The 16,349-nt window shown below is 43.9% G+C and overlaps 1 protein-coding gene across 10 annotated transcripts in view; it reads right to left on the bottom strand.

Annotated features, from left to right (window-relative positions):
* Lig4 (DNA ligase 4) overlaps nucleotides 1-16,348 on the bottom strand; it is a 31,673-nt gene extending 15,325 nt beyond the window's left edge. Inside the window, exons 1-2 of one of the 10 annotated variants that reach the window (XM_060381361.1) lie at nucleotides 16,203-16,348; nucleotides 7,700-11,956 (exon numbers count right to left, since the gene is read on the bottom strand). In XM_060381361.1, the coding sequence (XP_060237344.1) occupies nucleotides 9,190-11,928 (2,739 nt within the window). In that variant the 5' untranslated portion in view covers nucleotides 11,929-11,956; nucleotides 16,203-16,348 and the 3' untranslated portion in view covers nucleotides 7,700-9,189. The other 9 variants (XM_021648251.2, XM_021648254.2, XM_060381363.1 and 6 more) reach the window with 9 other exon arrangements.
* Nucleotide 16,349: the final 1 nt, after the last annotated feature.

Consider the following 16,349-nt stretch of genomic DNA (forward strand, 5'->3'; position numbering starts at 1 on the left):
GACAGAGGCAGCTTATGAGGACAACTGTGTTTCCACGTGCTTCTCATTTTATTCCTGAGCAACTGCATTTGCACCGGGTGCGTGCCGCTGCTTCCCACAGCCAGCGCTGCCTCACTGGAAGAAGTCTGTTCTCACACACGGACACCACAAGCAAACGTATGGCTTTCCCGACCTCAGTGAGCCAGTCTCTACCCATCCGTGCCCTAGAGGCTGCCTCGCTCCATGTAAGTGCCCCAGCTAACCAGAAATGACTCACCATGGCCCAGGTCTCTAACTACACTGGGAAGAGACCACTTCAAGCTGTGCACTGGGACACAGCTAAGCTTTTCAAATTGCTGATTAATAATAAGTGGCATTTGGATAGGACTTTAGAACTTCAAAGAATGCTGCACACAATAATTACTACATACACTAAACCTTCTAGATGGAGTAAGCTAGAATTAGCATTTATTTTATGAATGGTGGTTGGGCTCAAAATAGCACTGAGATTGTGTATGATAAGGGTTAGACAGAGTAATGAAAGGTCTTTTCTCGTTAAGCTACAGAAGCCTCTGGAATATGTTCTCTTGACCCAAGGACCACTAGCATCTGAATTTGAACCATCACTCTTTGTGCTTGGCTACTCTATTCCTCGTGAGATACTTAGCAGAACTCCTGACTCTGGTCAGCAGATGCCTGATGCACTAACTCGGCATGGAGGGGGCAGGATCTAGAAGGAGGACGGGATCTGTGGCAGCATGTATGGTGTTCCTTTGCACTGTGTCTCTCTGTCTCTGCTCACCCTTTCCAGCTCTCACAGTAGCTCTGCCCACATGTGTGGGGCTTCCTGGTACAGTGCAGTGTCTAAGCATCAGCTGCATGTGTGCATTCCTTCCTTAGACATCTTAACAAAGTGAACACTGTAACTGTGTTATTTTGTGGAAGGCAGATCTGCGGAGTGGAAGAGGTATACAGCTGGCCTAATGGAGACATCAGATTTCAAAGCTAGGATTGTCCCCTTTAGGGTCCATGCTCTTAAGACACTGGGAAGCAATGTACTCTTTTATACAAAAAGAAAGTTGCTTCTTCTTTTTTGGAGAAAAAAATTTCATCAATGGACATGATTACTTTACAGGTGCTATTAAAATACTTTAAAGGTAACCCACTTGGACACTGAACTGCCATGGGCTACATCTGTGAAGTGGTTCTAGGTTATCTCCATGAATAGTCCTTCGTTGGAGTATGAGTCTCTGGGAAGTTCCCTGTGTTCAAATTTTCTTGTTCTGTTGGGTTACCTAGTAATGGGAAGAGGGACTGCCTCTGACATAATCTGATTGGCCTGCTCTTTGATCACCTCCCCCTGAGGGGGGAGCAGCCTTACCAGGCCACAGAAGAGGACAATGCAGCCACTTTAGATGAGAACTGATAGACTAAGATCAGAAAGGAGAGGAGAACCTCCCCTATCAGTGGACTTGGGGAGGGGCATGCATGCAGAAAGGGGAGGAAGAGTAGGGTCGGGAGGGGAGGAAAGAGGGGCTTATGGGGGGGATACAAAATGAATAAAGTGTAATTAATAAAAAATTTAAAAAAGTTTAAAAAATACTTTAAAGGACAATGCAATTGTAACCCAAAGATATTTATGAAAGTTGAATAAACACAGATACAGTGAACCATGAAAGACTCATACAGACTGAGCTGACATCAGACTTCAGCTACTGGTTCTCAGTTTATTCCGTGTGCAAATGGACATGTGGGACTTCCGAGCCCCTATAGAGTAGATGATAAACACCAGCCTCGTTGTTGAGTAAAGCGTCATAGGCTTATATCAACAAAGGCTGCTCAGCTGAGTGATCCTGTGATTCAGTAGCTGAGTCATGAGGCCACTTGTCAGACCTGTGCAAGTCAATCCAAAGGCTTCTCTACTGCTCCATCTTAAAAGAACATTAATTATCTGACTTATGATTGATATAAAAAGCCAAAGACTTTAAACAATTACTAACTTCAGGTGGAAATGTCTTTGTAAATCCTTGGGGTCCCTAAACTATCACTGGAAGGACAACGATGTTCTTCCATAAAAATCACTCAATTGTCGTTGTCACATAAAACTCAATTCTGTGACTCACTGTAGCCACCACAGCTCTGAACAACAGCAGCTTTCCAGCAGAAAGGACACGAGGGGCTGAAGCAAACACAGACAGCATTTGTGATCCTGCTTTCTTCTGAGACTTTAGTGTCAGAATCACTAATTACTGAACAAATTATTACAAAACAACATAGTTAGAGTTAAAGCAGGGGAAAATGTACTTCTTTGATTATACCAACTATAGATTTACACACTGCATGATGCCACCTATTTTAAACCTTGAATACTATGATACAGTTTGCAAAATTTTGAAGAATTGAATTATTCCCTCAGTTCAGCTTTCATGGAAGGCAATCCTAAATTTAAGGTGGCTGTGTGGTATCTAGTCCCTCATCAGCAAAGAAACAAGGCCACCTATTAAGACTGTCCAAATCTGTGGTAGTTCATCTTGGCTGTCAACTGACAGGATGCGGAAACATCTGGGCTACCTCTGGGCATGTTTGTGAGGAGTTAGTGACTAGACGGAGAAGCTCTCCTTTCCCTCCACCTTTGTACGTTCACTTCTTGCCAACAGACAGTGTCTGTTTCCTGAAGCTTCTGCTGACATCAGACTTCAGCTTTCCAGCACGGGTGGAAGGCCAGCAGCTCTAAAGAAGTCATGTCTTCAGCATCAGATGGGGTCTGCTGAGGCATCAGCTTTGTGGTGCGAGCTGCTGGTTCTCAGCTTATTCCGTGTGCAAATGGACATGTGGGACTCAGAGCCCCTAGAGAGTAAGCAAACCTAATCCACCCCCTTTTATAATATAGATTAATCCTACAGATTTTGTTCCTCTAGAGAACAGTGTCTTACATAGCAGTTTTGGTTTCTTTTATATGTTTATGTAAATGTGTTTTTGTTTTAATCCTATGTGTGGGATATGAGGCTGCTTTTAGTTTGTCCATGGCTGCTGATTGCCTCATGTGGCTTAGATTGGGGCCTGGTCTTTGCTAGCTAAGTAGTGCAATTCTGAGGACTCAGAGAGGATATAAATTCCAGAGCCCAGAGAGAGAAGGAAGATGCTTCAAGGAGATGTTCAGAAGAGGAGGAAGTCTGCTTGTTTGTCCTGTTGCTGTGTTTGCTGTTGCTGGTTTGCTGGACTGCTAGATCGTCTGACAACCGAGATTGGTATTTTACCAAAGAATCCGATGACCCTAACCAGCCTTAAGTAGGCAAAGAGAACTTTGCCCCTTCTCCCAACTAACCTTCTTTTTCTCCTACCTAGTGTTGGGGTGTTGGAAGATATTAGGAGGGATAAGGGGTAGTGAAGGGAGGGAGAGGTATAAGAAACCTTAGTAAAAAAGAATAAAGGTATGCCAACAAGTGGCACCCCAATATGTTGGCACTATTTTTTTAACTCTACTTTGTTTGAGGTTCCTTAAGTCTCTACCTCCCTTCCAAGTCCCCAACCCTAACCAGCAGGAACTAGGTCGAAAGAGGTCTACATCCCCTCTCCCTTCTAACCTTCTTCCTCTCCTAACCCTAGGGTTAGGGGTAGGAGGGTTGGGAGGGAGGCAGAGAATTAAGGAACCCCAAATAAAATTGAGTTTAAAAAATAGTGCCAACAGCTTTGGCTCCTGTACCTCAATTAATTGAATATACAGTTTTTAAGTATTCATCAATTTGGGCTCATTTCTCTTAATCCGAAAACAAAACAAACAACAACAAAAATCCAAGATGTCACAACTGTATGACCAACTGGTGCCAGGTGGAATGCAATGCTCACACGTGGTCCAAGCTCTCAGCACTCAGGATGCAGAGGCAGGCAGACCTCTATGAGTTTGAGACTGGCCTAGTTTACATAAAGAGTTCTAGGTTATAATTCTGCCTACAAACAAATAACAGAACACTGCAGACAGTAGTGATGGCACATGCCTGTAACACTAGGAAGTACAAGATGTGACAAAAGTTTAATGCCATCCACAGATTAGTTTGAGTGAGTTTGAGACCTGTCTAAAATATAAAACCAAAGACCACTTATATTATTATAATATCAGCACAGCAATGGATGGACAACACAAAACAAACTGGCATTTTTGGAGGTTCATTGTCTCCTAATGCTTTCTCAGGTCTCACCCCACCCCACCCCGCGCCACTCCAGGTACTTTGTGTACATTATAGTATCTAGTTTTGTGTTTCTATAGAATTCCTGTGTGCGAAAATGTGTGTGTCTCTACGACTATATATGTGTTTTCAGATTTTCTTTGGCTTTTTTTTTTTCTTCTGTTTTTTTGTCTTGTCCAATTTTGGCTTGTTTTATTCTGCCTAATTTTATATTACTATTATTGTTGTTGCTGCTGTCATCATTATTATTTAGATCCCTGTTTGTATCATAAAGAGAGAAAGATGGAAAGGATATGAATTTGGGTGGGTGGGGATGTGGGAGGATCTGTGGGGAGGGGAAGCCATAGTCAGAATGTACCATTTATTTTCAATTAAAAAACAAGAAAAATATGTTCAGGTTCTCTTTAAATCACTGTAGTATGCTAATTTTGAAAAGAGTTTGCAAGATTGCAATGACTATCCTTGAATTTTAATACAAAATAGATTTAGTAAAAAATAAAAAAAAACTCAGAAGTCAGTTTCCTTCCCCTCCTTCTGTGTTGCCCTGGCAGGCCTGAGACATACTGTAGACAAGGCTGGCCTCGACCTCACAGAGATCCAGCCTGTGTAAACAAGGCTGGCCTCAAACTCACAGAGATCCAGCCTGTTCATACTTACAGTAACATTAAAGGTTAATGAAATCAAGTCTGTGAAACTGAATATGGACACTGCACAGCAGCAAGGGCAGAAAATCCATGACAGAAGGGCCAACAAAAGAGCTGCTCCCCTCCCGTGGCCAGGATGGTGGAGGCAGGGTGGCAGGCGGCAGGGATAAGATACCACGATAGACTCTCCCTTCTTGGATGCTCCTTCCCGGCTTTACTCCTCCAACACCCTACTTTCTCTGCTTCCTACCACACCTCAATTCAGGAGGAAGCAACCAATGCATTAATCCACTGATTACTCCATCGACCAGGCGAGAGACCCCATATCCAGGCACTTCCCCAAATGACTTTGAGCCCTGTTCCACTGGAAATCCAGCCTGTGTTCACACCCGTTCCTCTAGGGCAGACGTTCTCAGCCTGCGGGTGGTGACCCTCTTAGGGGTCACATATCAGGTATCCTGCATACCATATACTGACATTACAACTCATAACAGTAGCAAAATTACAGTTATGAAGTAGCAACAAAGATAAAGTTATGGCTGGGGGGTCACCACAGCATAAGGGAGGTGTTAAAGGGTGGCAGCTTTGAGAAGGCTGAGGAATGCTGGTCTTGGGAATATTCTAGAGCTGAGTCTGTGGAAATCCAAATGTAATCCACATGCAGGGATTCTCTCTCTGGCTCTGGACCTCTTTACACCAAACTGCTGATACCAATCTCTGAGCCTCATCATAAAATCAAGTTCCACTCATCAATTGACTGGAGGCTAGTGGGAAATGCTTTACAGCAAGTTTTACCTTTCACCAGGGACAGAGTAGAAGGTCACAGTGTGAAAGGCTGTAATTCCAGCACTCAGGGAGGGAGAGGCAGGCAGATCTCTGGGTTTGAGGCGAGCCTCTGTCTACAAAGTGAGTCCAGGACAGCCAAGGCTACATAGAGAGACACTGTCTCAAAAATATCAAAAAACGAAACAAACAAGGGCAGAGTAGATAGTGGCATTTTAAAGGACCATCAGCAAGATAGTAAAATAAGAGGCTGCAGTCAGTCCCCTCCTCCATTCAAGACTAATACACAGACCAAACTCCTTTAAGACTCTGTGTCGATGGTTCTCAACCTGTGGGTCCTGACCTCTTTGGGGGTAGACCAACCCTTTCACAGATTCACCTAAGACCACTGGAAAACAGAGACATTTATGTTATGACGCATACAGTAGAAAATTAGTTATGAAGGAGTGAAAATAACGTTTTATTTGGTGGTCATCACAACATGAGGAATGTATTAAAGGGTCACAGCATTAGGAAGGTGGGGAACCACAGCACCATGTGGTTCGGTATGTTGTGCAGTTAAGCATACTGACCCTAAAGGCTCATGTGTGAAATGCTTTGTCCTTAGGTCAGCAGTGCTGGGGAAGGGTGGGGTCTTTGCTAGGCTGTCTTACCGGAGTGTTTAGGTGGTTGAGATTGTGCACTCATCTCTTTATTAATCCTAATTCCTGAATTCTGTTACATTTTTTTAAATTTTGAAATGTTATTTTTTTCACTTGTTTATCTTTTAAAGAATCTTTAAGTTTGTTTTGAGATTGCTATTTTTGTATTTGTATGGTGTACAGCTTGGGTCTGTGGGTGCTGCTGTGCCCATGTGCCCATGTGGAGAGGCCAAAGGACATCATCTGTCCTGCTCTATCACTCTGAATCTCTTTTTAAGTGTCTTATAAAGAAGTATTTTAGTAATGGTTCCCTAGAATAACAGAATGACTACCTGAGAAGGGATTAGACAGAAGTAATGGAAGGGTTTCAGATAGCCCAACAATGGTCACCTCATACTGGAAGTTGTGAATCTAGTGGTCATTTAGCCCATGAGGCGACTATCTTGGCAGTTCTAATCTGGCACTGGAGGCCTGAGGATTCCTGGATGGCTGGTCTTCAATCTACCCGAATCAGTGGGTTCTGACACAGGTTAAGGTTAGATGAACTGGCCATTAAGAGTGGGGGAAAGCAGTCTCTGTCTTCCATGTCCTTTGATCTGGACTGCCACCAGAGGGAGGCACCCACATTTAGGGGTGAGTCTTCCCTGTTTAAAACCTAACAAGGGTGCCCATCAGCTTGTTTTAGTTGACTCCAGATGCAGTCACCATGACAACCAACAGTAGCCATCACACATGCACACAGAACAGGTAAGACATCATACTAGTTGACAGGGAAAGAAAAATGTGAGTGGACAGAAGGTGCTAACTTAAATGTTGACACAGGTTAATGCGGTCCATTAAGCAGAGTGCTGTGCAGCAATGAATATGATGAGGTATATTTTGTGGCCTACAAATGCTCTCACAAGTTATTGAGAAAATAAATAAGACACATGTTGGAGTTGGCCTGATACTTGTGTTTTGGTGCTAATTACTGGCCCTCAAGATCTGGTTACTGTCCTATCTTTGTTGTGTAAACCCGCCTAAGATACTTCCTCACTGGTTGATTAAAAGGCCTGTACCTGGGCAGGGGAGAAGGAGGTAGGCATGATTAAGGTTCCTGGGCTTTGAGGACAGGAGAATCACAGGAAGGAGACAGAGAGACAAGATGGGAAGAGAGCAGGAAGGAGGACACCATGATGGGTTAGTGGACAAGGAACCACATGGGCCTGGAGAAAGGATGGTCTGGAAAGGCCCAGATGAAAAATGAAAGCAAGTATCTTGGTATTATGGATGGAAGATAGCACAGATAGGAATGGATAAGGCAGATGGATGACATGGGATGAGGCTAGAAAATAAGACAGCACAGGTGAAAATCTGCCCAGCCCAAGGTAAATAAAGCAATTATAAATCTAACAGGTGTCTGTGTCTGATTGATTGTGATGGTGGATTGAATAATACTACCCAATCATTATAGGGCTAATAATACACATTATTTAGTTCAACACCATTTATTTCCAACAACAAACATACTAAGCTTTAGTACTGTTACCCCAAATAATGGCTTTCTGACTCCCTTACCATGGACACCCTCAACAAGTATCACCTTTAGTAGGAAAATATAAAACTTCAACTACTCTTGCATGTTGGGATATGTCTCTATAAACAGAAAGAAATCATGAACGTTCACTTGATAAGGTGAAACCTTAAGGATCCAAGAAGACATATGACTAAAGTTAGTCTGCAGATGTCCTGAGACAACAGCACGGCTCACTTCTACAATCTCAGTACGTGGGGTCAGAGCAACACTGTGAATTCAAGGCCTGGACCCGACCTCACACACAGACACAAAGCACGATGCCACCACTAAACCTGGTCCAGAAACTATGATGAATTGCTTTAAAATTAAAAAATACCTTATTTTGGTATTACAATAAATATTTAATAATTTTATTTAAATTATAAAATCAGAAACATTTCTTCAATTACTTAAAAAAGACTAATTACTTCAAATCATTTATACCCATTTCTCGAGTCTCACATTCCTGCACATTAGTGCTGCCATAGAAGCACATTTCTCAAGTCCCACATTCCTCCATTTCAGTGCTGCTATGGAAGCACATTTCTGAGCAAAGATTTAATACACACATGACTGTGACTTCGCCATAATCACAAAAGCCACCTCTAAAAGTCAAAGCACCTGGACTCTCTCTAATAAAAGTCACAACATGCTCACTGTATGGACAGCTAACGCATCGTCAGAAGACAAGTCCTGTGAGCAATGTAAACGCTGGGGTGCAAACTCACGCAAAACACTTCTCTGTGAAACGTCTTCAGAAAAGTTCAATCGAAGCTAGCTTAAAACTGCAATGGTTCTTTTTAAAGCAAATTAATATCGCAAGCATTTAGTATTTAGATGAACCTCTTTCAACTTCTCCGACATTTTCAAAAATCATGCCTTTTCATTTACTTGACTATAACCTTAAAAGACATCTGTTTATTAAATATTTCATGCTTACAGGAGGCATTTGAACCCTCAATAAAAAGACTTATTTTTATAAGTCTAACTGTAACAATTCTGGGTTGTTGTTGTTTTTTTTTGGCATAATCCTTTTATTAGCTAAATATAATTCTAATTTTTAACTCTGAAAGATTCTATTTAGAAAGTCAATAGTTGTGATGTTTACAAAAGCTTCCAAATACACTTCGTTAATATCTGAATCAAAATTCTCGCTTCTCTATAGATACCACACAAGCACCTCTTGGAGCTGTCATTGTATTCATGGTTATAACTTAGTTAAGAAAAGGTGCTTTTTTTTTTTTCCTTTGGCTCATTCAGTTTCTTTTCTATCTGAAAATTATTGCCTTCTGGTAACTAATACTTTTGAAGTATTTAGGAGATAAAATGGCTGTCACTGGCCGTTTCATCATTACCACCTGCTCCTGCCTGCCACAGCTAATACTTTCCCTGGTTCGCTGGCTCTAAAGCAAATACTGGTTTTCCTCCTGCAATTCACCCTTGTCTACTGAATCGGTCACCCAACGTTCTCGCAGGATTTTAAACTTTCTCTTAAGAGTTCTTCTGAAAACTTTAAAGTCCGTAACTCGTCTCTGATCTTCCCCAATGATTACATGAGAGACTCCCTCAGACAGGCAGGAAACTACCTTTGCTCCATGAAACCGCAGCTCAAGTGCTGTAACACCTAATCTGGTTGCTTCAATTTTGGAACTCAAGTCATTAATAACAGCATACAAGTCCAAATAAATGGTGTAGGGACGAAACATGCTCAGAGGAGAGTCACCCCAAGAATAACGGTCCTCTAAGTCAGCAATCACCGAGGCCATTTCTTCAGGAGTCTGCTGCTCACTGGGTTTCTTCATTCTCAAAAACACTTCTTTCAGCTGATTGAAATCTGTGTCAACAAAATAGCTGTCACCATAGCAATCATATTCACAGGCAAAATGCTGCTTTGTTGCTGGGCACATGTGAACCATAAAGCGAGGTTGCCACGGCACACACGTTTTTGTTTTAAAACACTCTAAAAGCCACTCAGGCCTGACGACATCATGACTGTCTGAAGAGATGATGTTTCTCACTCTGATGTTCTCAGAGCCTGCAATCACGCAGTACGTATCTGGGCCCGGGTTCTGCACTATGTAACCACCAAATTCTGCAATTCTGCTCTCTAGGTCAGACTTTGAATGAGCATCTAATCCAGTCATAACACAAAACTCAACATCCTCGAACACATTTGAAACTTTGCTTATGTTAGAAAGGTTAGGCGCTTTGAAGTGTTCAATAATTCCAATGATCTTCTTCATTTTGGGGACGGGTCTCCGCCGCTTTTCTCTAGGCTCATCGTCATCACCTGTATGCAGGTGTTTTGTGGCAAGCTTCCCGGACGCCTTTCCCCTCAGCTGTTCCAAGTCTGCCAGTGTCATGCACTCATGCCAGTCTTTGTCCTCCCTGATCCTCTCGATGCGTGGGAAGCGCAGTGTGGAGCCAGTCCTGTACATGTCGCTGGGGACGATCTCTGCGGCCTTGACCTGAACAATGACAGAATTACGGGGCTCGATGTACACTTCTGGCTTCTCTGTTCCACACAAAATGCTATTTGGAGGAGATTTCTTATGGAAAGGCTTCCAGTGTTTGGCCAGCTTCAAGCCCAGATCATACAGTTCTTTCATGGTGTAGCCTGATCCAACACGGCACAGAGTGTGGAACACAGACGGCTTAACACCAGGAGGCGGCGTCTCTGCCACTGCACACAAGAAGTGAGACATCATGCCTCCTCGTGACCCTTTACCCCAGTAGCCCCCCACAATTAAGAGGTCCAGTTCATCCATTAATCCACTGACATACTCTGGCTTAATTTTCAGCCAGCCTTCACCTCTTTTGTCCGGCTTGTAAATGGACAGAGGGTGTTTAATCATGATCCCTTCTTCTCTCTTGTCTATGGCTTCATTTAATGCATCTACTACCTCCTTCTTTGTATGAGCTTGTGCTTTCTGCACTATCTCTATCCGACCTTGGATGGGTGTGAAAGTACTGCTAAGAATGTCGTACCTCTTCCTCAGGGTCTCACGGCCTAGCTTCTTATTGTTAACCATCAGCACATCAAAAACACAGTAGCACGTCTGGAGGTCGGAATCCTCAACCATCCTCTTGATGTCAAACTTGATCCCCTTTTGCATGAAAGTCTGTGTGGCTGGGTTGTAGGCCATCATCTCACCATCGAGGATGCAGGCCTGCACGTCCGGCCTGAATGCGTCATGGATGAACCGGGTGAGAGAGCCTTCTTGAGGGGATGCCCCAAACTGATCGGTGTAGTTATAGCCATTTCTGGAGAAGTACTTGTACTGGGTCCCATCTCTGTGCATCTGCATGCGCTCACCGTCCAGCTTGGTCTCGATGTAGAAACTCTGCTGCTTCATGTCCTTCTCCACGCGCTCCACATCTGCCACGGCAGCTAGCATTGGCTTAAAGGCAGAAAACAAAGTGATGGAGATGTCACTGAGCCCCACAGAGGGGTCGTGGAGTTGCCTGCAGACCTTCTCCAGATCTGTGGTGACGTTGTGCAACTCAACTGCATCGCTGTGAAAAACAGAAAGTATGGTTTGCTGGCTGACGCCCAGCTTCAAGTCCTTAATAATCATGCGAATCAGCCACTTTTGCTCGAGGGCTGAACTCTGAGTGATTAGCTGAAGAAGGCTCCTTTTCACCAGGTCTTTTCTCTTGCCAGAATTATTGCTGGCAACTAAGTCTAAGAGTTCATTCACCTGCTGTATGCTTAAGCTTCCTTTCTGTAAGCACCGCGGCTTCAGCACAAAGTATGCAATTGTTGCAAAGTCCCCAGCATCCGTGCGAGCTCCACTGGGTGTTCGGTAGTTAAGGAGCTTCAAGGCGTCCTTGCCTCCTCTTGGTAAATTCAGCAGTTCGATGTAAAGCTTAGCGAGCATGGTTTCTTTGATTCCATAAGCCATCCGCTCTCTTTCTAACTGAGGAAGAATAAGTCTCATTGCTGGGTAAAATGAGTCCGTAACATCCTTCTTGCTCTTATGAAGGGCATCGTGGAATTTTCTCCAAGAGTCTAAGAATTCCTTGAAGTGCTTGATTTTCTCGGCTCGGTCTTTACTCTTCTGTACCCGTTCTAAGGTGGAACATAAATCTGCAAGTGGGACGTGCGCTGCAACAGTTTGTGAAGTCTGTGAGGTCGCCATAGGAGTGGCAGCAATCCTCCGGTTTTAACTGATAAAGCAAAAAGAGAGGACCTTTGAGTGGCAGTTGCAATCTATAAATACATAAGACAACCGGCTTACAGAGGTGACTTAGATCACTCTTCATGATGTTCACTCAAGGGAAACAGGAAATAAATGATGGACACACACGTAGCTTCTTCCTTCCATCCTGCCCAGCATTTCCTACCAAGTGTCAACAGCTTCATCCCTGTGACTGAGTATCAGCTCATCTTAGACGCTAACACTCACTGGTATTATATCTAGTAACTGTTTAACACTGAATAAAAAAAAAAAACATGACTTCTAAATAATGAAAATCAAATTTGGCAGATTTTACTTCTAGGTTTCTGAGAAAAATCTATTTATGTTTCTTCGTTCTTGAGTAATTATACAGCACCCAAAACAAACCACATGCCATCACTTTTTTAACAAATTGCTTACTCATTGGAGCAGAACCTGATTTCTTCAGCATTCTGAAATCCGAATCACAGCTGACAAACACAAATAGCTCAGCTCTCCTTGTCTTCCTTCCCTCACTGACAGCAATGACAAATTTCCCTGCCATTCAAAACTCAACTAGAAATCTTCTCCTCCAGACAGCCTCATTTTTACCTATTTTATTAGTTACATAAATATCAATTTATTATTATATTTTTGTCCATATCTTTCTGCTTGCTATTTTCCAAATGTTCAGTGTTTTCATATGAGCCAGGCCATATACTTTGGTCTTATACAATATACTTCTGCTTTAAGACAGTTTACATACTGTAAGGAAGAAAGAAGAGAAAATTATAACACATTAAGTGCTTTACCAAAATTAAAATCAAAATCCTAACCCTTACAATCACTGCCTTTTCACCAGAGACTTCTAAAATCAGATACTGAATAAGTTTTAGAAAGTTTCCTAACATGGATTCCACAGTGTTAAATTTGTTTGAAGTTTTAAATATCCCTGTAAGTTCTATAGGAGTCTGTGTCAGTTACTTTAATGTGGTTTAAATTACAAAACAGCCAGGCAGGCCTTCTAATAATGATTTCAAGTAAAACGTATGTTCCAGGAGCAACAATAGTGCTTTATCATGTGACTCCAGACAATAGCATCTGGCCAGGACGTGGGGATTATGAAATTCCCCTCATTCTCCTTCCACACTGCACAAAGAAAAGTCTCACATCAAGTGGTCATTTGTGCAGCCAGCGGTGAATATGGTGCAGATTTGTTTGTGGAACTAATTATGGAACGCTTACAAGCGATTTGTGGAAAAGCACTTGTTGGTTCAACAGACAGAAGCAGAGCTGGCTCACAGTTTGCCTGCACTGGTAATGATTCACAGCATTAGTAGCTCGAGGAGGAAAAACCAAACCACTTCTCAGTATTATTGCTGACAGGAAACCCAACTAACACAGCGGGTGAGATCAAAACAAGGCTGCCAGGGGCTGTGTCTTCTGACATTTCTAACTGCCTTCCTTGTTGATGTTGGTTTGCATAACTGACTGTGCCACCTGGTTCTTTCAAGTGGGCATACAGTGGTACATTATGCTAAAATGAAGTGTATCATGAAATACTTTCTGAATGTTCAAATACAGGCTCAGATAGTTCTATCTGTAGAACACATATAGTCTCAAACTTTTCACAGCAAAATGGAGCAAACAATTCAAGTTGAGTTTATGATAATGGTGCATTTTAGGCAATGGTGTGAATACACATGCATCTTAAAAGAACTACACACACAGAAAACAAAGATTTCAAATTGCTACAAAACACACAAAAGTTACACATTTTAATTTCTGCTGTTTTACCTGCTCTCCAATTTTATCTTATTTTACTGTTTTTTGCATTTTGAGGTGTGATAGTATTATGCTTTCCTTTAGCAATAAAACAATGTTTGTTGGTGGGCTTCGGGTGCTGAAGTTCACACGCACTCTTAAACAGGTTCACATGTGGTAAGGTCGATCGCCACGGACTATCGAAGGTGCTCAACCTTGATAGCATTCATGCCTTCTTACCTACTCAGCCTGTAAAACCCAATACTGACCAACAGACGAGGCCGCTGGGGGACGAGGGCAGCAGGAGGTAGCTAGGCAGCGAGGAGGGCGGGAGGCTCCCCTCTCAGAAAGCATGCAAGCAATCGGAGAACGATTTCACTACGCGGTGCCTGCCAAGGCCCATCTCAAACGGCCCCTCTGCAGGGCGGAAGGCGTCTCCCCACGAGAAGCGCCCGGGTGACAGCGCCAGGACCACGAGCCCGCGTCCCTCCTCACCGTACCGTCAGCCTGGCAGCATCCCGCTCAGACGCCCGGCCTGGCTCCGCCTGGGAGCCGGCTGCGCCGGGCCGCCACCCGGCCGCCGCGCAGGCGCAGAGAGGACAGGAGAGCCTGGCGCCGGTTAATGGGGCGGGCGGGGCGGGCGGCACCTGAGCAGGTGTGCGCAGGCGGGCCGCGCGGTGGCGCAGAACGCATGCGCACTGGGCCGCGGGCCCGGCGGCGCTAAGGACGTTCCTCTCCCCACCGCTGGGTGTCGCCGTTGAGCCGAGCTTGCAGCATGGGGGTGCTGCCCGGACATGCGTGGTTTAGAAGAGAGCAGACTCCCTCCCAAAAGGTGGAAGGCTGCAGAAAAAGACTTTGGCAAAATTATTTCAGGTTTTGTGTTCTTCGTAGAGTTTTCACGGTTGCACTGTTTAACGCACAACTCTTAGTAATACATAATTCGTTGCACAAAAACATACTTGCACGTAATATGGGCTCCTCAAAAGTGCTCGGTGATTTAATTAAGTTAAGTTAGCCGACAATGACTACACTAGATATTCAAGACAGATGGAAATAAAAACTCATGTTCTACAGTCCGAGAACTCTTGTCTTCCACTGGAAATGGTGGCTAAGACCTGCCCTAGTCCACCAATGAGAACTCAACAATATGGGCAAAAGGTAAGAACACCACCTGGAATTATTTCCTTTGAAAGTGAGTCTTTGCTGCCCTGGTGAAATGCTGGAGTGTCGGGTGCTTTTAGGGGTTGTCAAATGTGGCAGAAACTGTATTTCAACACTGACAGTTCGGGGCCAGTTTAAAGTTTAGCCTGAAGGGTCTGTGGCGAGCTTGAACGCAGGAGTATAGCTCTGGCAGGCTTGCCCTTCTCCCCCATTCCCTCTGCCTTGCTACAAACTGTTAGATTACATTCCTAAAGCTAGTGTCATCAAGGTCTGTTTCCTTATCTGGCCATTTTGTCCTCCTGAGGCTGACTACAGTGTTACAGTCCATCAATCAGAAGGCCCCTTTGCTTCATCTAAGTAAAATTCCCCATCAAAATATGCCACACCCTAGCCCATTCTAACACTGACCTACTTTTTCTCTTCTTAAAAGTTACACGCACAAGGTCATTTGCTGTGTATGCTCCGGAGTCAGAAAGCAGCCACTTCAACATGTCTTCCCTGCTTAATAAAGGGTCTCTGTGTGAAAAGGAGTGCTTGGGTGTGAGTGGTGTCTTACCAGGGTGGAAAGGGAAGCCCTTTAGCCCAGGGTGCTCTAACAGCGCCAGCTCATATGGCTCCTTGTGAACAAATATCTTCTGTTTACTTTGCCTAAATCTCCCGGATGTTAGCTGTGATATGGCCAAGCCACACATTACTGTTGAGGAGCACCTGCCATGTTGTTTAAGGACACCCCAGTTGCTGGTCGAAGAGATAGCTCTCCTCCTTCATCTGTGCCTTATTCAACAGCCCCTGTGCTCCCAAGCCAGTAAAGTGGAACTTTCATTACTGAAATGAGAGGCACACGAATTATGAAACAAGAAAAGCTAGCAATTGTTCAAAGCCTTGATTCTAATATAGTTTGTTTTGTTTTTATCTGCATGGTTTGTGAAGAACCAAGTTTGCTTTCTTCTCACTGAATGAGAAAGGAAAGAGGGAAAAAAAGGAAAGGAGAGGAAAGGAAAAAGGAAAGGAAAGGGAAAAAAAGAAAGAGAAAGAAGGAAAAGAAAGAGGGAGAGAGAAAGGAAGGAAGGAAGGAAGGGAGGGAGGGAGGGAGGGAGGGAGGGAGGACATGACTGCTCCTAGGTATGGCGGAGGAGAAAGTTTATTGTAGGTTAAAGGGAGAACATAGCCAAAAGCAGAAACATCTGGGCCGTCCAGAACGAATGCTACTCTGAGCTGGGCCTCGGGACTCTAAGAATCAGGTGCGTACCTATGTGCCTCGGCAGGTCCACTTCGGTGAAGATAAACAAACAAAACACAACACACAAAACAAAACACAACAAAACAAAAACCTGGACAGCGCTTGGCCTCGCGGATTCAATTCCTCTTTGCGGGGCGTCCCAGACTGTGAGCAGACAGGAGCTGACTGAAATTCTTGCTCCTACGGGCCACCGTAGCGCAGGGGCGGGGCCTCCTGCTCTGCGCATGCCCCGAGGGGC

Source organism: Meriones unguiculatus, chromosome 4 (genome assembly GCF_030254825.1).
Source record: "Meriones unguiculatus strain TT.TT164.6M chromosome 4, Bangor_MerUng_6.1, whole genome shotgun sequence".
Classification (NCBI taxonomy): domain Eukaryota; kingdom Metazoa; phylum Chordata; class Mammalia; order Rodentia; family Muridae; genus Meriones; species Meriones unguiculatus.